This window comes from Hemiscyllium ocellatum, chromosome 4 (assembly GCF_020745735.1).
Source record: "Hemiscyllium ocellatum isolate sHemOce1 chromosome 4, sHemOce1.pat.X.cur, whole genome shotgun sequence".
Lineage (NCBI taxonomy): Eukaryota > Metazoa > Chordata > Chondrichthyes > Orectolobiformes > Hemiscylliidae > Hemiscyllium > Hemiscyllium ocellatum.
In genome coordinates, this window is record NC_083404.1 from 39,336,512 (window position 1) to 39,360,249 (window position 23,738).

Below are 23,738 nucleotides of genomic sequence, written 5' to 3' on the forward strand. Positions count from 1 at the left end.
TTGATTTACAACATGTTTTAACAGAGTAGAGAGTTTTTAACAACAGAGGCCCAGTGGCAGGAGGGAAGGTAAACAAATGCACGCAAACGTAAGATTATTGGTAATCAGAGGAGAAAATGGGATTTTTTTTATTGCAGTGAGTTGGGATCAGGAATATATTGCCTGCAAGACATGGCAGAAGCAAACTCAATAGTAACTTCAGGAGTATTTTGGATCAGTACTCAAATTAGCACAAAAACAGCTATGGTGAAAGGGCTAGGGAAATGGGATTAATAGGATGATGATGAGCTACGTGGTCTTCTTCGAAATGATAAGATTTGATTACATAGTCATATCTAGACAACAACATCCCACTTCAGTAACACGCAATACCTTTCTTTTTGTTCTTTTCTTTTTCTGCAATTATTGCTAAGCCAATAATATCCTTTGAACACCAGGAATTTTATGGATATATCTTGAAACAAACCCTGCACCCAGATAAGAACAAAGAACAAAGAAAATTTACAGCCCAGGAACAGGCCCTTCGGTCTCCAAGCCTGAGCCGATCCAAATGTACTGTCAAAACCTGTCGGTCAATTCCTAAGCATCTGTATCCCTCTACTCCCCATCTACTCATGCATTTATCCAGACGCATCTTAAATGAACCTGCCTCTACCACCTCTGCTGGCAATGCGTTCCAAACGTCCACCACCCTCTGTGTGAAGTTCTTGTCACGTGTATCCCCCTTCAACTTTCCACCTCTCACCTTGAAAGAGTGACCTCTCATTATTGAATCCTTCACCCTGGGAAAAAGCTTGTCTCTATCCACTCTGTCTATACCCTTCATGATTTTATAAACCTTAATCAGGTCTCCCTCAATCTCCTTTTTTCTAGTGAAAATAAACCTAACCTACTCAACCTCTCTTCATAGCTAGCACCTTCCATACCAGGCAATATCCTCGTAAGCCTTCTCTGCACTGTCTCCAAAGCGTCCACATCCTTTTGGTAATGTGCTGACCAGAACTGTACACAGTATTCTAAATGTGGCCGAACCAATGTCTTATACAACATTCACATGACTTGCCAGCTCTTATACTCAATACCCCATCCAATGAAGGCAAACATACTATTTGCCTTCTTGACCACTCTATCCACCTGTGCAGCGACCTGTAGGGTACGATGGACCTGCACTCCCAGATCTATCTGCACATCAACTTTTCCCAAGGCTCTCTCTTGTATAATTCGTTTTAGAATTAGTCTTGCCTAAATGCATCACCTTACATTTGTCTGAATTGAAAACAAACTGCCACTTTTCTCCCCAACTCTCCAGTGTATCCACATCCTCCTGTATTCTCTAACAGTCCTTTATGCTTTCTGCTACTCCATCAATCTTTGTGTCATCTGCAAACTTGCTGATCATACCAACAGTGCCCTCTTCCAGATCATTTATGTATATTACAAACAACAGTGGCCTCAACACTGATCTCTTTGGAACACCACTGGTCACCTTTCTGCATTTCAAGAAACTCCCTTCAACTACTACTCTCTATCTCCTGTTGCTCAACCAGTTCTTTATCCACCTAGCTAGAACACCCTGCACACCATGTGACTTCACTTTCTCCATTAGTCTATCATGGGGAACCTTATCAAACACCTTACTAAAGTCCATGTATATGACATCAATAGCCTTTCCTTCATCTAACAACTTGGTCACTTCCTTGAAGAACTCTATTAAGTTGGTAAAGCACGATCTCCCCCACACAAAACCATGTTGCCTATCACTGATAAGCCCATTCTTTTCTAAATATAAATAGATCCTATCTCTCAGTACCCTCTCCAGCAACTTTCCCACCACCGACGTCAGGCTCACTGGTCTGTAGTTTCCTGGAATATCCCGACTATCCTTCTTGTACGGGGGGACAACATGAGCAACCCTCCAGTCCTCCTGCACCTCACCTGTGTTTAAGGATGCCACAAAAATATCTGTCAGGGCCCCAGCTGTTTCCTCTCTCGCCTCCCTCAGCCACCTGGGATAGATCCCATCCAGTCCTGGGGATTTGTCCACCTTAATAACCTCTAGCCTACCCAACACATCTTCCCTACTTATGTTAACATGATCCAAACAATCAAACTTTTATCTCTAATCTCAACATTCATGTTCCCCTCCTCAGTGAACACTGATGCAAAGTAATCATTCAGAATCTCACCCATTCTCTCAGGTTCGATACACAGCCTTCCTTCATTATCCTTTAGTGGACCAATCCTTTCTCTAGTTACCTGCTTGCTTCTTATATAAGAATAAAATGCTTTGGGATTCTCCTTAATTTTGCTCGCTAAAGCTCTTTCATAACCCCTTTTAGTCCGCTTGATTCCTCATTTAAGACTTGTCCTACTCTTCTGATATTCCTTCAGAGCCCGTTCTGTTCTTAGCTGCCTAGATCTTATGTACGCTTCCCTTTTCCTCTTGGCTAGTCGTAAAATTTCTCCTGTCATCCACGGGTCACAAATCTTGCCCTTCCTATCCTTTGACTTTAATGGGACATGCCTATCCTGCACTATCTTTAACCTATCTTTGAAAGCCTCCCACATCTTAAATGTGGACTTTCCTTCAAATAGCTGTGTCCAATCCACATTTCTGAGCTCCTGCTTAATTTTGATGTAATTGGCCTTGGCCCAGTTTGATACTCTTTCCTCAGGACCACTCTCTTCTTTATCTACGAGTATTCTAAAACTAACAAAATTGTGGTCACTGCTCCCAAACAAATCCCCCACTGCAACTTCTATCACCTGTCCTGGCTGGTTCCTCAGTACCAAGTCCAATATGGCCCCTTCCCTCGTCGGACTATTGACACACTGCTCTAGAAAACTCTCCTGGATGCTTCGTACAAATTCTACCCCAATCAGACTTCTGACATTAAGTGGAACCCAGTCAATGTTGGGAAAATTAAAATCTCCCATCACCACTACCCTATTGTCTCTACATCTTTCCATAATCTGTTTATCTATTTGTTCTTCTACTTCATGCTCACTGTTGGGAGCCCCAACAGTGTGACTGCACCCAGTTAGTGCAAGTTAGTGCAAGACATAGTATTAAAGTAAAGGAATGCAAATAAAGATCTCAAGCAGACCTCAGAGATCTCACTGACCCTTCACCATCTCAAATCCAGTCTCTCAATAGACTGTGGGGCTAGGTTTATTTATTCTGCTGTTCTGAACATGGAGTTACTCAAATGAAATCTGCATTCTAACTGGAACACAGAACACCAATATATCCTTTGGGTATAATACCCACTAGGAAGGTGAGATCATTGGATTTGCCGTGTGTTGACCATATTCTCAACATTTTCTCTACTCCTTTTTATGGCCATCTGCCCTCATATCACTTTTTATGACTCAGTAACAGCTTTTGTTTGTCAATACTCCTTTGAAATGCCAAGGGACATTTCACTAAGCTAAAGGTTTTATGTAAAAACAAACTGTTGTTGTTATTGTTGACTAACGTGAATCATGTCAATCACTAAGTGTTATGGAGACAATGCTGATGGATCATCCATGCAATGTAGTACCACCTAATGAGGTAAACATTCACAACTAGTTCCCCAAGTAAATTGTGATGCTCTTACCTGCATAGGTTTGGAACATGCTGAGTTTATTCAGGGAAGAAATGAAGTAAGTGTTCAAATTGGGCAAAGACCTGCAGTAAGAAAAAGTCAGGGAATTATTAGAAAGAGAAAAGGACATCTATCAGATCTAAACAGTACAGGGCTACATGTCCAGTATTGTCAATTTGAAAACAGTTTTAATCTAATCTTGTGAAATAGAGCAAATACAAAGTAGTTTGGAATATATAGTTTGAAAGTGAACATTCTTTAGATGCTTGAAAAACATCAGACTATATATTGCACGTAAATACACACAGACATGTCATTCTTGTATGCTTACCATCCTGGATATATGTTATATATCAAACAAAAAAATAAAGAACTGCTGGAAATCCGAAACAACTCGGGATAGATAAAATAAGCAAACTATTTCACTACCAGCTCTATGTTAAAAGTTGAAAACCTTCACTGAAAATTAAATTCTATGCTTTGTCCACAGCAATAATGTATGTGGGGCATGTGAAAAACAAGTAGTAACTGGCACTTTGTAATTTCTGCTGTACAATAGCTTACTGGATATGTACCCTAGTGCATCAACGCACAACACTTGTTGCCATATAATTACTATTGCAGAAACTTTAAATTCATACCTTATTACTTTCACTCTATGTCTTACCTTCCATGGCCATTGTCCAAAATAAAACTCACATTGTGGTGACCTGGAACAAACATTTATAAGATGACATACTATACCAGATACTGCATTTAGAATATAATATGGATCACAAATGCAATAAATATGAAACTTACCAACATATGTTCCAGTCATTTTACAAGTCATCATGCCACTGTCACTGTACACATGGTCAAGTTTCAAACCATACCTACAGTTATAAAATAAAATCTTGCAGTTATTCAATAATTATATAAATATTGCTAATACAGCTCTTTGTACAGTTCATTAATTTAATTTAATGACTGAGTTTATGAAGGAGACCATTTACTCATGGAGTATGCCTTATAACATGTTGTATCCTAAACTTCCAGAAAGCCTCTGCCAATGTTCCAGGTGAAATGCTGCCCATCAAACACAAAGGGCTAAATTTTACCAGAAGTCAGCTGAGTATTGATTTTGTTCAGGTTTTCTTTCCATGACCTCAGGCAACTTATTCATAGTGACACAGCACAGAAACAGACCCTTTGGTCTAATCAGTTCATGCTAAACTGAATCCCAGACTAAACTCATCCCACCTGCCTGCTCCTGGCCCATATCTCTCCTTCTGATTCATGTACTTACCCAAATGTTTTTTTAAATGTTGTAATTGTACCTACATCCACCATTTCCTCAGAAAGTTATTTCACATACGAACCACCTGTGCAAAAATTTGCTTCTCATGTCTTTTTAAAACTTCTCTCACCTTAAAAATGTGTACCCTAGTCTTGAAATCCTCCATCATAGGGGAAAAATCAACTACCATTAATGCTACCTTTACCCCTCATTATTTTATGAACTTCTATAAGTTTTTCTTTGAACCTCCTACACTCCAGTGGAAAAAGTCCCAGCCTATCCAGCCTTTCTTTTTAACTCAAACCTTCAATACCCAGCAACATCCTGGTAAATCTCTTCTGAACCCTCTCCAGCTTAATAATATTCATCCTGTAACAGAATTGGACACAGTATTCCAGAAGAGGTCTCACCAATATCCTGTACAACCTCCACATGATCAATTAGCACTGCTGCCTCAGTGCCAGGGACCCAGATTCAATTCCATCCTTGGAGGACTGTCTGTGTGGAGTTTGCACATTCTCCCTATGCCAGCTTGGGTTTCCTTTGAGTGCTCCAGTTTCCTCCCACAGTCCAAGGATGTGGGGTTAGGTAGATAGGCCATAATGTCCAGGGGGTGTGCAGGCTAAGGAAATGTACGGTTGTAGGGATAGGGTAGTGGGGTGGATAGGGTGGTGTCCCATTCAGAGAGTCGGTGTGGACCCAATGGGCCGAATGGCCTGCTTCTACACTGTAGGAATTCTATGACAAACTCAAAGGACTGAGCAATGAAGGCAAGCATGCTAAATGCTTTTTTAACCACGCTGTCTACATGAGACTTCAAAGATTTATGTCCCTTGAAGTTGATCTGTTCTACAACATTCCCCATCACCCTACCATTAATTGTATAAGTCCTATCCTTGTTTGTTGTACTAAAATGCAATATCTCACACTTATCTAGATTGAACATCATCGACCATTCTCAGCACATTGTCTCATTTGATCAAGATCCTTTTGTAATCTTAGAAAACTGTCTTCACTTGAAGATAGTAAGAACTGCAGTTGCTGGAAAGTCAAACTGGAGCTGGAGAAAGCACAGCAGGTCAGGCAGCATCAGAGGTGAGGGGGAGTCGATATTTCAGGTTAGAACCTTTCATCTGGACTCTCTAGTATGCCACCAAATTTGGAGTCGTCCGCAAACTTACTAACCACTGCTCACCTCAACTTGAATGCACCATGCTGCTAAGGAGCTGCTCTTGTGCTAGTTTCTGCTCACCAGTGGTCAGAGGTACTTGCCACTGCTGAGGCTGCCTGGGATTTCTGCTCCGAGTGAAAGTCCAGCTATGCACCATGTGAATCAGTGCCAGCCAGCAATGACCAAACTGCAATTTCTCTGTCTTTTAGAGCCAGGTAGATAGAAAGTGCAGATCAGGTTTCAATACTGCGTAAGAATGATTATTTGTAATGGTTTCAAGCTACGCTTGTTCTTAGAAGGAAAGGCATTAAGCAGTTAAGTGAAATGCTTGTTTTCAAAGGTGATTCATTGAAAAAATTTCAATATATTGAATGGCTTTGTTGTCAGTAAATATGTTTATTTAATCAGATATCAGTATCAAAATACATCATTTTGATTCATGTCATCTTATAACTTATGGTCTGTGAAGCTGGATACTAGGTCAGTTGGCATGGAGGAGATAAAGGCAACGGATAGTGATTTGGCATTGAGGTTACATAGGGGAGTGTTTTGGGTGAGAGGCCGTGAAAGGTGTGAGCTGTTTTAGTTTCAATTGTATTTTAATAACTTCAACACCGTGCCAAAGTACTGAGGCAGGCCTTCCATAGTTTGCCTTTGCATCCAGAAGTCCACATAGTCATGCCAGTGTTGTCCGGCCCAACTCCTAGGGATTCCGTCATCCTGGATGAAAAGCTAAGCTTTTAGGGCACTTTTTCCCAGACTGGCTTGGAGAGCTGGAATAGGTCCTGCAAACATTTCAGGTAAAACTTGGGCATGGATAAAAAATTAAGGGTGTTAATGAGTTTAATGCTAGAACACAAAACAAGTTGATGTGAAGCAAGTTGATTGAAATGAAAAAATGGGTATGATGCTGCATAGGTTGCAAATTCAAAATCATTAATTTATGCTGCTGCCTAGGGCAAATTGATGCCTTTTGGCTGAAGGCTGAAAAATAACAGAAGACAGATAGGGTACGAACAGGCAGAATATTGAACAGAGTGCCTGAGGGAGAATTGTTTTGTTTATAATAACAATGATACATGTACAGAAACCCAGACAAGTAACATTTGCTGATAGCACTAAGTAATGGTATTAAAATTGGAAAGAACAAATCTGGAATTATAGGAGTGATTACACTTTAGTGTCAGATGAGATGAGTGAATTAAAACACGCTAAATGGAACCTGTTGATCTATAATAATTTTGCAATCTGTGTTACAAACTCACAATGTATCAGAATCAGGATGAAGGAGGTCACACAACATCCCTCCAGCGTAGACCCTGCAGTTGAACACATTACAAGCTGTTATTTGCAGTTTCTGTTACTTTAATTATCAAAGCTTTTCATTCTAATTATAGAAGGACCACATTTTGAAAAACACATGTAAGTGATCTTTAAGTGTAACAGTTACCCAACCTACAAAAGCCACTCGACTCCACATCTTAAAAGTCGGGAATTAAGATTCTAAATAGAGAGCTCTTAGAAAAGCATTGATACACTGAGCACTCTCTGATGTGCTTAAAAAAATCCCTATTGTGCTATTTTAGCTTGAGAATTCTCAAGGACATGAACAACCCAAAATATAACTGCCTTAAAAGCAGATCATTATATCCTGATTATAAAGGCAGAATACTGGAAGTTGGAATTAAAATAGAAAGTTGTGGAGAAACTCAGCAGGTCTGGTAGCATCTGAAAAGAGAGGCAAACAGTTAATATTTCAAGTCTGATAGTTCTGAGGAAGAGTCCTGTCGTATTGCTATTTATGGGATTTTGTTGAGCATAAACTGACAGCTGTTTTTCCTGCTTTGAAAAGGGACTAAGTTTTACTAAGTGCTGGATAGTGCTCTGAGATGGCTATGCAACTGATCTTGCTATCTCAACAAACTCTGCAACCTATAATCTTATTAGTTAACAAGTTCAAGGACATCAACACAGCCACGATGAAGGTCAAACATTTAAAAGGCAAATCATCATAATTTATTTAAGTTGAGTTTTTTGGCAGAGCTATGTCCAAATTCCAGTTTGAGAGTTTGCTTTTATATAAATGACAACATGGGGATAGGAATAACCCACTGAATCACTTGAGTCTGATTCAAACTGTATTGTATATACAGCAGGACTGTGACTACAGACTTTACTCAAAGGTATATTTTTACCTCAAAATCCTGGTTTTTCTGAGATTGGAGTCTATCGGTTTGTTACTGCCATAAATATCAGTAAAAATATCTCCAGAGATGTGAATGAGTTGACCTAATTGTGAAGAGAAAATTAGAATGAATGAAGGAAATAAAAAAGTGAAACGTAGTACACAGGTAGAACACTTCACAATATTAATACAGGAACTATTTTAAATTTGTGAGTTCAGCCCCAGTCTTTGGCTTTGAGCACATAGTTGAGGCTGAGACCAAGATCATGGCACCTTTCAGATGAGATGGTAGATTGAGATTCCATCTGATCCCTCATAGATATGAAAATATCCCACAGCAGCTGGTGAAAAACCAATTGAGTGGGACTGGAGAATTAGTCATTTGGGATGACCGAGAAGCTGCAAAAGATGGAAAATGCTGGAAGATGCACAATGGTCATCTCCATCAATTTATCAGTAGTACAAACAGCTGTAAAGAAACAAAAAATGCACTCTGAAAGACAAGAAACAGATCAGTAAAGGACTGAAATAAAATGAGATGAAATAACACAGAAACACAAATAACACAGGAAGGAGTGAAAAGGTGCTTTGGAAGATGGTAAGGAGACCATTAATGTAAATGGGAAGGACAGCTGATGTATGGGTGTGTGGAGGGACAGCTGCGATGTATGGTGTGTGGAGGGACAGCTGCGATGTATGGTGTGTGGAGGGACAGCTGCGATGTATGGTGTGTGGAGGGACAGCTGCGATGTATGGTGTGTGGAGGGACAGCTGCGATGTATGGTGTGCGGAGGGACAGCTGCGATGTATGGTGTGTGGAGGGACAGCTGCGATGTATGGTGTGCGGAGGGACAGCTGCGATGTATGGTGTGTGGAGGGACAGCTGCGATGTATGGTGTGTGGAGGGACAGCTGCGATGTATGGTGTGTGGAGGGACAGCTGCGATGTATGGTGTGTGGAGGGACAGCTGCGATGTATGGGTGTGTGGAGGGACAGCTGCGATGTATGGTGTGCGGAGGGACAGCTGCGATGTATGGGTGTGTGGAGGGACAGCTGCGATGTATGGTGTGCGGAGGGACAGCTGCGATGTAGTGCTACGGAAACCATTGGCTCAGAATTCCCAAGATGAGGGAGCTGCATTGTGAAGGAGTTTATTGACGTTGCAGTGTTTCTCCCGCAAGAGATCACAGAAGTTCTGTTTTGATGGTTCTTCAAGCTGCTAAACTGCGAAAAGTGAAGACAGAGGTCATCAACCTGAAGAGGCACAGGTCCCAGCAGTACACCCTGTCTTTTAGTTTAATGAACATCTGTGATATTTGCGAGATAGTTTATGATTTTACACTGGCAAGACTGACTCCTGCACTCTCCACCAGCTTTGATACTTACATTGCGATGGGTATTTTAGCTCGATGAGAGTCGGAAGCTATGAGTCCTTCACTGTCACATCTCTGCAGCTGGCTGAGTAAAAAAACCTCCTAGGTCACTGGCACTTGGAGGACTGCAGGAGACCAGGAACTTGTTCAGCTTCAGGGAGGGTGGGTGGCTTTCTGGTGTTGGCCAACCATGACTTCAGAGAAATTCACAAGCAGAGGCAAAGGGTCAGTAGCTACTCATTTCATCCTTTCGTCTATGGAAGATGAGTTAGGGATAGCGGTGAGTGGCTTCAGTGCCTTTAACCGCACTGGTTGGCAGCACAGAGACTCACACAGAATATAGTGAAACATTTAATATTTTATCTATATAATGTATCCACTGGCAGATGTCATCCATGCCAACCATGTGCCCCCAAAATATTTCTTCTTTCTTTTCCTCTCTCTACATCACAGAGCAGTCGTGGATTCCATAACTGGTGTGTGGAGTGAGGCTACCTGACAGTGAAGCCAGTTGGCCTTGGAGCTTTGGTCAAGGAACCCAGGGCATATTTTGTCATTGCCAGAGGGAGCTGCACCCTTCTCAGCTGAAATTCCTGCAGCGCTGGGATTAGCAGATGAGGTGAAGGTGGAAGACACAGCTATATCTGGAGTGACCCGAGAGGAGACTTCGAGTGGCCTGGGTGTGATTCTTCCACCGGCTTGTGAAGAAGGAGCATCTGCAGTGAAGTCAGGGTTCTCTGTCCCCCTGTGACCTTGCCATTGGTTCTGGGGACCACCAGCAAGGCCGATGAAGCCCTTTAGATTGGTGGATCCAGGTCTCCCTGGCGGCCCTATCACTGGAGGCATTCCTGAGGCAGCAGGATTGTTGTGACTTTGCTGCACTCCTGCAGTGGTTGTAGTATCATAGCCATTGCCTTCCATAACCTGCCTGCTTCCCTGTGTGATTGCGACTTCTGTAATTACAGTCCATCTCTGAGAGATGCACGGATTATTCCTATGCATCACAAGCATAAGTGAGGTCCACCTAGCAGCCTGTTTCAAATCATCAGTAGGGCCCGAATTGAGGAATGGGACTCCACACTGGAGACTAATTAGTCTATTTGTCACTGAAAAAACTGAGTTTGCACATGTATTTCACCCTCAGTGTCTGGGGGTGTGTCTACTGGTGTTGTCCTTTTGAAGGGCTGCACACAGCTATGAACTACAGACCCCTCCATCACAGACCAGCTGGTCTGACCATAGCCAATGCCTTCAGGGACTTAGCTGTACAGCCCCAAACAATGTGTGACCAGACCTCTGACTGAGATTTGGGCAACACTTGACTGTATTCCTATGACTCCCAGGATTGGCTGATTGTAACCCATTCTCTGAACTGTGGAGGTACAGGCCACTGACTGTGCCTTGATCAGAGCCTAGCTGTGTTCAAACCCCTAGACTGATAGCAGAGGCTTATCCTTGACTTACTATGTTGAGGTGCCTTCCAGAGACAGATGCCTCCCGCAACATCAGTGAGGACTGTTCCAGTAAGATTTTGAAATTTGGCCTTTTGCTTGAAACACAAGATGTGTTTTTGACACGTATGTGGCTGGAGAGATTGACATAGCACAGTGCCGTACACCAAGGTAATCACTTCCTTGATTGTTGAATGCTAATAACAGGGACAAGCTGCCTGGTTTCATGTCAACAATAAACAGTAAGGCAATACATCAGTAATGCTCTGGCTGAGGGGCATAGCACAAAAAAACAAAGCAAGGCAAGACAGAGATGCTGTGAGCATCCAGGTAGATGCAAGGAGAATGTGTCAAAAAGTGTGGCGCTGGAAAAGCACAGCCGGTCAGGCAACATCCGAGGAGCAGGAGAGTCAATATTTCGAGCATAAGCTCTTCATCAGGAACTCATTCATTCCTGATGAAATGCTTATGCATGAAACATCAACTCTCATGTTCCTCGGATGATATCTGACCGGCTGTGCTATTCCAGCGCCACACTTTTTGTCTCTGATCTCCAGCATCTGCAGTCCTTACTTGCTCCTTTGCAAGGAGACTGACTGTTCAGAGAGTAAGAGAAAGAGCCCTGAGGTGAGTGAACTGGGCACTACTGCAATGACAGTTGTTGGTACAATGCAAAGTTTGAAGTACAGAATTATTGTAAATAGCTCAGAGAAGTGTCATGGTGGCACAGAGAGGCTGGCATGTGTTGGATGCAAGTGCTTGTGTAATAGGGTGTGTGCAGTCATGGAGAACAGCTTGAGACGGTGCCAGATGTCCAAGTTGGTAGTCTGAAGTATCAAGCAGCAAGCTGGGGTCATCAAGTATCTGCTCTGACTGTCATGTTGAGAATTCTTGGCATATTTGTTCTATTATTCCAAGATCCAATTAGAAGCTGCTTATTAATAAGGCAAGATTTACTGTTAATGAGATGAAATGAGCAATGATCCACTTGAATAGGCCTTTTATCGCTCCCTCTCATGAGAATCTTGTCTCGATGTCCAGAACTCTGTTGGAAAATGCAACTAGTCACTCCCAACTTTGGGAAGGGTCTCATTGGACTTCTTGCACAAGTTGTCAAGCTTTCTAGTCATAAACCATGTCACTTCAGGGCTGGCAAGAATGTTGTTAAGAAAATAAAGAGTTGTCAATAATGAGAAGGATCTGCTGGTATGAAATGAAATGGCAAACCTTATTTAAGAGGAAAGCTGGCTACTTTGTTGAACCCCAGCTGTATAGCTCTTACTCCACTCCTGAACCATACAGGTTTGTTAATCAGTCTGTAAGTTTCATCTATTCATTCCTAGTATTCCCTATGTCAGTAGCATGTTGTGTATTTGAAAAGATATTTCCCTCTAACACATTGTGAATGAATTATACAATTAATTAGAACAATACGGTCGTTGTGGCACAAATGATGCATTTGTGCTGGTCTGCTGTAGGAACAATTCATTGGTGCCATTCCCCTGCCCTTTTCTCATAGACCTGAATATCTTTTCCTTTTCCTTTTGAATGCCTCAAATGAATCTGCCGCCAGTATATTCTCAGGCAAGTTAGAGTAGTGCTGGAAAAGCACAGCAGATCAGGCAGCATCCCTGGAACAGGAGAATCGATGTTCTAGGCAAAAGCCCTTCATCAGGAATGATGCCCGAAATGTTGGTTCCCCTGCTCCGGGGATGCTGCCTGACCTGCTGTGCTTTTCCAGCACAACTCTAACTTAACTCTGATCTCCAGCATTTGAAATCCTCACTTTCGCCTATTCTCAGGCAATGCATTCCAAATCCTAAGCACTTGCCGATCATTTAACTCTGTGCCCTCTCATTCTTGAGCCTTTGATGAATGAGAACCATCTGTAAAAAAAAATTTCCTAAAAATCTAAGAACATGATTCCAGCACAAACCTGGTAATCCAGACGAGGGTGAAATCCTCTCAATGGTTGGTGTATAATGGTCTTCTGACTGTTAAAAGACAAGTCAAAAATTAAATACCAACAATATCATAGTGTTGACAATGATTTGGATGGTAGCCCATCTATTCATAATAGTTAATTTTGTCCTGAACAGATTGAGGAAGGAATGTCTATGATCGGAATGAAAATTGGGTAGATCTACAAATGGGAGAATGAATGACTCCTTCAGATCATAACTGAGACAGCAAGATTATAAAATGTAATCTTTAAGTAAGGAATGGAACATGAGTTGATGTCTACTGGTGAGAGATAAATGGGGAAGGAAGAACTTTTATGAGCCAACAGTGACTGCAGCTAAAGTCTCAAATTTCAATGTAATTTTACATGGCAATATCATTGTGTGTTTTGTATTTGGTTGATGCCTTGGATTATATTTATCAATCAACAACATTAAAGTATGAGCTGCACACTAAAGGCCAGGTCTGTGAGAGCTCCATCTTGTAAATAATGAATGAAAATGTGTTCCACTTACATTAAATACCATCATCTTGTTGGCATTAATCGGAACCCCGTCTACGCTCACTACAACCTGATAGCTGTCTTTTGGTAGTGGTCTAAAAAGAAAGGAAAAACATGCATGAACACCAAAGGAGCACAGATTAACAGTGTGTTTTGAATAGAACATCAGAAAAATTCTCACCATTGTTTGCGACTAGTCCCTGGGTGATGCTGCCCAATTTGGTTTGATTTCAGATGGGATAACCTAGATAGTTGAGACCCATCTAATGAGGATGAACTGGCTCCGCTTCCTTATTCACCTGTGCCCTTTGTTGGTCTCGAGAACATTTATTTAAGAAAAGAATCCCTTCCCCTTTCTTCCAGTCCTAAGGAATTTAGATTTTAAAGGGAGCCAATTTAATCAGACTTTCTCAAATTAATAAAAGAATTAGATTTGAAACATGAGGATAATGGGTTATCTCCTCCATTTTAATATTTCTGGTTGAAGTTTCCCTGATTCCCTACAGGAATGACATTTCAGAATTCCACACCAGACAGTCACTGAATTTACATCATATAACCCTATGGTTGCATGTATTTCTTAACAACATCACATGTTGAAATTGAAATTTAGTATGTCCCTAGATGCTGCCAGTTGATCCACTGTCATGATACTTGCCCTTGTCTTTTCTCCCACTGGATGAAGAATGACATTAGATTATCCAGGCATGGTGATGGTGGTGTTGGGGAGATGTTCTGTCAGTTATAATTCCCTGAGTGTGACTATGTCAAGCTGTTGTTTGACTAGTCTGTGAGACAGCTCTCCCAATTTTGGCACTAGCCCCCAGTTGTTAGTGAGGTGGTCTTGCAGGGTTGACACGGCTGTTTCTGCCATTGTCTTTTCCGGTGCTTAGGTTGATGCCAGGTGATCTGTCCGGTTTCATTTCTTTGAGAAGTCGTAGCAATTGGTACAATTGAATGGCTTGCTAGGCCATTTCAGAGGGCAGTTGAGTCAACCATAGTGCTGTGGGTCTGAAGTCACACCTAGGCCAGACTAGGTAAGGTTACCAAGTTTTGTTCCCTGAAGGACATTAATGAACCCGATGGGTTTTTTCTGTCAATTGACAATGATTTCATGGTCATCATTGCATTCTTAATTCCAGAATTTGTTTTTTATCATTGAATTCAAATTCCACCATCTGCTGTGGCAGATTTCAAATCTGAGTCCCCAAAACATTACCTGCGTCTCTAGATTAATAGTTGAGCAATAATACCAATAGGTCAATCACCTTCCCTTTATCTCTTTCCATTTTAGACATTTTGTTTCAGGTTTCTGTAACTCTGCACTGATGTGACATTCTAGAATTTCTTTCCAGTCAGCCATTGAACTTGCATTTGCAATCATCTATTGATTGTAACTCCTTTTAAAAAAAAATGCAGGTTGCAATGAAAAATTCAATATTTCCCTAGGTGACCGGAGTTTATGATCCATTGTCATGACATCATGAAAGAAAAGCAACATTTAAAACTCCTGTTGGATTGATTGGGTGTCGAAGGGATGGACAATAAATACTGACATTACCAGAGATGCCCAGATCCCATGAATGAATTAAAATGAATTTAAATCAAATCTATCTTGCTGTTATATTAACAAGAAAATTAGTTATTTAACCTTTAGTCATCCAGTTCCTTATGAAATGCAGTATGATCCTGCGTAGAGAGACTGAATATATTTACCTGGTGTAGCAAATAATCTGTGTTTCGTGGCTGGAATCTTTCTCTACATCGCAGGGGATGGACCTGGATTCTGATAGGAGCTGCACTTTATTGCCCAGTTGTCCATTTCCTCCTGTGTAGTCAAATGGCCTTGGTTTTAAGAAACCTGTGAAGACAGCCAAAGTATATTAGACATAGCAAGAGTAAGAATCATCAAAGAGGGAGAGTAACCTGCCTTACCTTTTCCTTTAATCGTCAGCCTGGTTGCTCCATTGACACTACCATGGTAAGGAGTGATGTCCAAAACAATAGGAGCACTTTGGGAAACTAGGAAATAAATAAATACATAGATATTATGGGAAGTGGTGATGTAATCACTGAATCAGTAATCCAGAACCTGAGGTGAATGCTCTGGGAACATGGGTTTGAATCCCATCATAGCAGATAGAGAAATTTGAACTCAATTATTGTAAAAAACACAGGGGGAGAAAATAAATGGCATTTATGTAACCACATCTGCTTCACTAAAACCATTTTGCAAAGGAAATCTATTCTCCTTACCCAGTCTGGTCTAAATGGGAGTCTGGGCCCACAGCAGTGTGGTTGACTCTGAACTGCCCTCTGGGACAATCCTAGCCAGCAGCACCCACATAGAAACAATTAAATAAATAAATAACGGGGGGAAGGTGGAAAGGTAGAAATGCAAAGGATAGTTCATACAGGTGGATATGACAGAAACAGAAAGATAGGAATAGCAGGCAGACTGATAGATAGATACTTATTGGGGAGGAGAGAGTAGATAATCGATACTTCAACAGTGAAGACTCCCAGTCAAATTTCTTCAAATTCAGATTTAATTCAAATTCAGATTTAATATTTTGATAAAATACAGATTAATAAAAATGTTTTAAAAAACTGAAATCTACTTGCTAAATACCAGCAGTGATGTGTGATAACATTTGGCTGTTTTGAGCTGATTCTCAATTACCTGCATTGGTCAGTGACCAGAGACTCAGTACAATGGCCGCGCCCCATTGCACTGACTGGCCCTTCATGTTATCGCACAGCTCCCGTTCCTCCTTTAGGATCTGTCTGTTGGGAGGAAAAAGAGTGCATCAGGCTGTGTGTTGACAGATTACACAACTGTAGTTGAATTGCTTCCTTCTACTTAATCTCTAACATTTCCCAGTTTGCTATCCCCTTCCTTCCCGGGGGCCCTGTACTTGCTAATAAACTGTTAAACCTCCAGATTTAATCAAATCTGATTAACCTGAAATGTTCAGCCTGTTTCTTTCTCTGGATATTGACAGATCCACTGAGTATTTTCTAGTATTTTATCATTCCAGAGCTAGATGGCTTTAAATAAGTTTTTTTTATTAATAAGTAGCTTTTAATTCAAGGGTCAGAGTTAGTTAATTTCTTGTATTTGTCCTGAATTTGTGAAAGAAAAATCATGTCTCACCAGTTTGCTGGAGTTTTTTTGAAGAGTTAACAAAGAAGATTAATGAGTTCAAGACTGTTACTGTGATGTATATGGACTTCTAAAAAGCTTTGTTATAATGTTACACAAAGATTTATGAGGAAAGTATAAGTCATGGACTAAGAGGAATTGAAGCATGTGGATTTGAATTTGGTCAAGGGATAGGAAACAAGGAATAATCGTTAAGGAGTATTTTTTGGGCTGGAAGAAAGCTTGCAGTGGAATTCCTTAGGATCTATATTGGGATCCTTGCTTTTTCTGATTTAAATAAATTATCTAGATCTTGGCCTGCAAAGGACAATTTCAAAGTTTGTGGATGACACAAAATTTGGAAAAGTTGACCTGTGAGGAGGACAGTGACATTGACACACCGGAAGAGTGGGTGGATAGGTGACAAATGAATGCAGAATGCAGAAATGTAAGATGACACACTTTGGTCCAAGGAACATGGAGTGACGGTACAAAATAAAGGCCACTGGCTAAGTGATGCGGAGCAGCAAAAATACCTGGACATTTAAACCATGAAAGGTGGCAGGACTGGCAAAGAAATGTTTAAAAAAAACACAGTATGTTAGGCTTCATTATTGGAGGTGTAGGATACAAAACAAGGAGGTCATGCTGAACTTATATAAACCAGTTGTTAGACCTCACCTGCAGCATTGTATACAGGCAATTCCCGGTTGGAAATGGATCTGTTCTGGACTACATTTGCAGGTCTCTTTGTTTGTAAGTTGGAACACAATGCAGGACATTAGAAAGTAGCTGTTGTAGCGAAAGGAAATGTTCGTATGTCAGGTCTTATAAAATTAAAATCCATGTATGGGATCACACTTGGAAGTACTGGCACTTGTAAGTTGGACTTTCAGAGATTGGCCACCCCTGTTTTTTTTCTGGGTGCCACACTATAAGAGGGATGTCTCACAGACTCAGACACTTACAGCATATTTAGTCCAATATATCCACATTATTTAACAAAGAGCTGATTACAGAAATCCAATTTTCCAGCTCTTGGCCAACACCCCTGTAGACCATGGCAACACAAGTGAATACCTAAATATTGCTAAAATGTGAACAGTTTCTGACCCAAGCACCCCTTCAAGCAGTGATTTTCAGACTCCTTCTACCTTCTAGATGAAAAACATGCTTCTCAACACTCAGCTTAGTCTTTTACTCAACTTATATCTATGCCCTCTGGTTATTAACCCCTCTTTTGATGGAACTGGTAGGGTGGCACAGTGGTTAGCACTGCTGCCTCACAGCGCCTGTAGACCCGGGTTCAATTCCCGACTCAGGCGACTGACTGTGTGGAGTTTGCACGTTCTCCCCGTGTCTGCGTGGGTTTCCTCCGGGTGCTCCGGTTTCCTCCCACAGTCCAAAGATGTGCGGGTCAGGTGAATTGGCCATGCTAGATTGCCCGTAGTGTTAGGTAGGGGGTAAATGTAGGGGTATGGGTGGGTTGCGCTTCGGCGGGTCGGTGTGGACTTGTTGGGCCGAAGGGCCTGTTTCCATACTGTAAGTGTAATCTAAAAAAAAATTTCTATGAACATTACCTTTGCCCCTCATGATCTTATACAGGCAGTCCCCAAGTTGCAAACATCTTGAGTTATTCATAAGTCGATTTGTATGCAAATTTGGAACACAATACAGTAAAACAGCCATTCGTAAGTGTGGAAATAATTTGCATATTAGATCTTTAAAATTATTTTAAATTGCATTTGTATGTACGAGTGTTCATAAGTCAGACATTCATATATCACCCTATAAACCTCATATTAGGTCCCACTCAACCTTTGCTGCTCCAAGGAAAACAACCCTAACCTTTTGAATCTTTATGCATAGCTCAGACTTTTCAGACAGTGTCCTGGTAAATCTTCTATACTGTGATGGAATGAAATCAATCTTAAAATGTGGTGACTAGAACTACACAGAGTACTCCAATTGTAGACTAATCAGCATGTTATAGATTTAGGCATAACCTCAGTGCTTTTGTACTCTATGACTCAGTTAATAAAGGGCAGTGTCCCATATATCTTTCTATCACCTTGTCTAATAGCCTTGCTGCTTCTGGGATTTGTGTATGTACACACCAAGACCCTCTCACCTTCAGTACTTTCCTGGGTCCTAACATTAATAGTGTAAGCCCTTTCCTGGGATCTCACTTCTCGGAGATGAATTCCATTCACCACTGTCCTGCCCAGCTGATCAGTCCATTGATATCCTCCTGCACTCTACAGATATCTTCCTCACTATTTACCACCTTACCAATTTTCATGTTATTGCAAACTTCATCATATTAAAGCCCCAATCATTAATGTGCACCACAAAAAGCCAAGGTTCCACCTCCAAGCCCTGCACAACCCACTGGAAATTGAATTCCTGTCACAGAGACATCCTCTACCATCACTGTCTGTTTTCTGTTTCTTAATCAGTTTTGGATCCAAATTGTTGCTTTGCCTAGAGTCCCACAGATTCTTATTTTCTTGACTGGTCTGCCATGAAGGATCTTATCAAATATCTTACTAAACTCCATGTAGAACACATCAAATGAATTACCCTCATCAACAATCATTGCTACCTCCTCAAACGATTCCGTCAAATCTATCAAACATGATCTTCCATTAACAAATCTATGCTGACTAGTCCTGTCTTATCCATGTCATTCCAAGTGCAAGTAGCTTCTGCTCTCTAGAATTTTCTCACAATTTCCCCCCACCACCAAGTTAGATTAACTACCCTGTAATTTCCTGGTCTGACCCTTCCTCCCTTTTTATTTATGTGAATGAATTGAGAGAATGCAGTTTTCAAGAATGATTCCAAGCTGAAACACCAGATGCAGTGAAGATGTTGGAACATGTTTGCCTTGGAAAAGAGAAGACTGAAGGGAGATTTGAGAGATGTTTTCAAAATCATTAGGAATCTGGACAAGAGTAGATGGGAAGTAATTGTTCCTGCTAGTAAAGGGACCGACAGCCAAAAGGCCCAGTTTTAACTGAGTTTTGACAAAACGTTTTGACCCTAAAAGTTAATTTTCCTGCTCTTTGGAAGCTGTATGACCTGCTGTATTGGCCCAGTTTTAACTTTTTTCAGAGAAAAAGAAGCAAATGCGAGGTGAGAAAAAACTTCCATACTGAGTAAATAGTTAGAGACAGAATTACTCTGCCTGGAAGTGTTGTTGGGATAAGTTCAACTGAGGTCTTCAAGAGGGCTTCAGACAGAATCATCGAGATGTACAGCATGGGAAACAGACACTTCAGTCCAACTAATCCATGCTGATCAGATATCCTAAACTAATCCACTCCCATTTGCCAGCACTTGGCCCATATCCCTCTTAAAACCGTCCTGGTCATATACCCGATAACTATTTATAAAGGAAGTTACTTAAACCATCAAGTCAAAATACAGAGAAAGCTATGTGGTTTCGTTCTGCATTATACTGGTTCTGTGGAATTCTATCAGCATTTAGTTTACAAACACTTCAAAAGCTTACAGCCTTTCCAACTACATTTCAAAATGCTCCTTTTGAAAGCAGGCTGGGGTTTGAGGCACAAGATATTAAAGGTGGTACAGGTAGTTCAGATTTTGCCTCTTTATTTTGAAAGTGACATGATAGGATGCAAACATATCCACCCAATCCTGTTACAATCAAGAACGTCAGGTCACAGCAACAAAAATGTAAATTATACAGTGGTGCAGAGATATGTGGGAATTTGAATAACAACCATGACACCCTGCTGCTGAATTATGTAATCTCTATGTAAAAATACACTGTTGCAGATTTACATAATCAACAATACAGTACACTGATCTGGATTTGGTCAATTTGTATGTTAATATACATCATTCCTGATCTATCCAGTCTATGCCTTATTGCGCATGGGGCTGGATTTGCTCCAGCTAGATGTTATTGTACATAATTTTTGATTTGCTTTTCTCTTTATCGCATGTAATTTCTTGTAATCAATCTACTAAATAAAAACAGAGTACTGAGGAAAGATTACTCGACCTGAAATGTTAACTCTGATTTCTCTTCATAGATGCTAAGTTTTTCCAGCAATTTCTATTTTTGAATCGACTCAATAAGACTTGTTCAGAGACCGAGTTGAGGAAGACAATCGATTTTACTTAAAATAAATTTAACAAACCTAATAATGAACAAACACCAATCCCCCTGATCTTTACCCAGTCCTGCTTTGAACCCCCAATTCAGGGTGTTGCAAATTGTACTTTGGTTGAATCCAAGATTGGAAATAGTAAAGACTGAACCAGAGAATGAGACATTATCCAATGAATATATGAATCTCCTGGGTCACACAATGCCACTTACCTTTCCCCAGACACAGGCTTTAATCAAATACTCCTTTCTGTTCGTCTGTGTTCCGAACGTGAGATGATTACTGTGAATATTTCATATCAGTCACGCTTCCGTCACTATTAACAACTTGGCTGTAAACATCAGTGTGAGAGGGGTGAAACATAGAAACCTGAGTCTGACTCTTCTGCCCCTTGCTGTATTTACCTAAGCTCAGGAACAGAATGGACAATGGCTCATTCAACCCCATGGAAACCACTTCAAAATCTGAACTATCCAAATGTTACTACAATACTTTCTGAAATTCTGTCTCTGTTTAATTGTGTTTATTGCTTTCATGACTCTGAATGGCAAGGTGTTACCACGCCTCTCTTACAAATCTCCCTTTATAAAAATTCTCCGGTGAATGTGATACCTCCCAGTACTTCCTTTTGCCTCCTGGATCATTGATAAGTTGATACCAAAGCACGGAGATGTTACTCAATGTATTGCGGAGTTGGCATAATATCAACTAAAACCCAGAGGCATGAGCTGCTAAAGGGATAGCAAGCAGGAGCAACACCACATCTCCTTACAGAGAAAACCAACTCACTGCCAAGGTCCAACACATACAGAAGGAACAAGAGTGGGCCACTTGGTCCTTTAAGCCAGCTCCACCATTCAATAAGACCATAGCTCATCTCCACATTATGCCTTTCCCTGATGATCTTTCATCTACTTGGCAATCAAGACGCTATTTACCCCGCCTTAAAATCTTTAAAGATTTTTCATCCGTTGCCTTTTGAGGACTCAAATTCCAAACGCTCGAGAGAGAGAAAAAGTTACCTCTTCTCTGTTTTAAATACCTGTCTCCTTATATTTATTGCTTTAAAAATACTTCTTGACTGTAAAGCACACACCCTAAGGTCACTTAAAGGTTGGGAAATGTGATAAATCAATGTAAGTTCTGACTTGTTATTGAATTATTCCGAATATAGTTAGAATAGATTCATAGAACCTCTATAGTATGGAAGCAGGTCATTCAGCCCATCAAGTCCACATTGACCATCCAAAGATCATACCACCCACCAACACCCTCCCCACCCCCCACCCCCAAAATTATCCCAGTAATGACCCTGCATTTCCCATGTTTAATCCATCCAGCCTGCACATATTTGGACACTATGGGCAATTTGGCACAGACTATGGGCAATTCAGCACAGACAGTGTGGAGGATGAAATCAAATCCAGGTCCTGCACTGCGAGGCAGCAGTGCAAACCACTGAGCTACTGTGCCAGTTAATCTATATCACAAATATAGATTTCAAATTGGTTTTCCTCTAAATCAGTTAATCTCTGCTACCATTCTCACTACTACAAAACAAATGTTCTATCCTTTCTTCAAACAAAGTTCATGGCCTCTACACTTGTTCATAACTTCCACTTGTCTGACATTTTCTTGTTATGACATAAAGTAATTCAACTGAAATGTTCTGTTTCCTTTGCCATTGATGCTGCCTGATGTGCTGAGCATTTCAAATATTTTCTCTTTGTATGATTGCATTAAGTTGTTACATAAGAGGACATCAACTAATTTGGTAACTAGCACAAACATATTGAGAAACAAGGGCAATCAGAAACTTTGGTAACTAGATCAAGGATAATTATCTATTACGGTAATCCTTAATAACATTACACGTGTATACATGATCCTATCCCAGCTTCTGGTAACCAGATACTGATTTAAAAGTGGGGAATTGATGTATATTTATCATTATGCAAGTATAATAATAATTGATTAAACTAACATATTATTCTGCCTAAGATTAAACAATGTGGAGATTTGTAATTTAATACTTGACAAAGAAACACACCATGGCTTTTCACAGAGATACATTGCAAGAAGTTTGAAGCTTCAAGACTGTTTGGGCCCACATCTTCTTAACTTGTTAAATACTTTGGTGTTAAAATTTCTGGTGATATCAGTTAGAGAAGGTTTGATGAGTTTTATTGTAAGAAGAGGGGAAACAAATTTAGCAGCTGTGTACTGCATTAGTTTTATTTTAATTTGTCATGCTTTAATAAAGAATCAATTACACTTGGTTGAACGTAATAAGCTTTGTGTTGAAGTTAACTTTGTAAAAGTGCATATTTAAATATTTAACTGTCTAATCCTTGAGAATTTTATCAATGAAGACTATGTAACATCAGAATCTCATTATCTGACTCTTTGTACACTCTAACTTTTGCTATTTTTATACTTTTGTATCTGTAGCTTGCTTGTTGGCTTCGTACAGTTTGAAGTTTATGAATAACCTTCTTACTGTATCATCTATTTTAAAAGTTAAGAAACTCATTCCACACAACAGCCACCACAGAAAATCACTTGGTAGGTGGGCTTCAACAACAAATAATGATCAGTGTTCCCATATAGAGAGACTTTCTATCACTTTAGCAAACAAAAATGAGTCAGAGTATCAATCAAGAGAACATAAACTCCACCTGAACAAATTGGCAAGGAAAATATCAGGAAATATCCTGTTATCTTAGCTCAGAGTCAAAAAGTAACAAAATAGATGACAATGAAGCATCTCCAATCAGGAGATAGGGGGAAGTAGTCAGTATCCATCACCCTTAAGGCCAAGCAAAATATAATGATGTAATTGATCATGCTTTGGCCAGAAGGAGTTATAAGGATCAATTTTCAGTGACCAAGGTGTGGCACCAAGCATGAAACTGAAGGTAGTAGTGCTCTGATCTGT

At 40.5% G+C, this 23,738-nt stretch overlaps 1 protein-coding gene across 1 annotated transcript in view; it reads right to left on the bottom strand.

Moving 5' to 3' along the window:
* LOC132815185 (fibrocystin-L-like) overlaps positions 1–16,263 on the bottom strand; it is a 213,570-nt gene extending 197,307 nt beyond the window's left edge. The window contains 10 exon segments of the mRNA XM_060824000.1: positions 3,603–3,673; positions 4,258–4,300; positions 4,392–4,465; positions 7,306–7,359; positions 8,236–8,329; positions 12,986–13,043; positions 13,527–13,608; positions 15,230–15,374; positions 15,449–15,535; positions 16,197–16,263. Of these exon segments, the coding sequence (XP_060679983.1) occupies positions 3,603–3,673; positions 4,258–4,300; positions 4,392–4,465; positions 7,306–7,359; positions 8,236–8,329; positions 12,986–13,043; positions 13,527–13,608; positions 15,230–15,374; positions 15,449–15,535; positions 16,197–16,263 (775 nt within the window).
* Between the last annotated feature and the right edge of the window lie 7,475 nt (positions 16,264–23,738).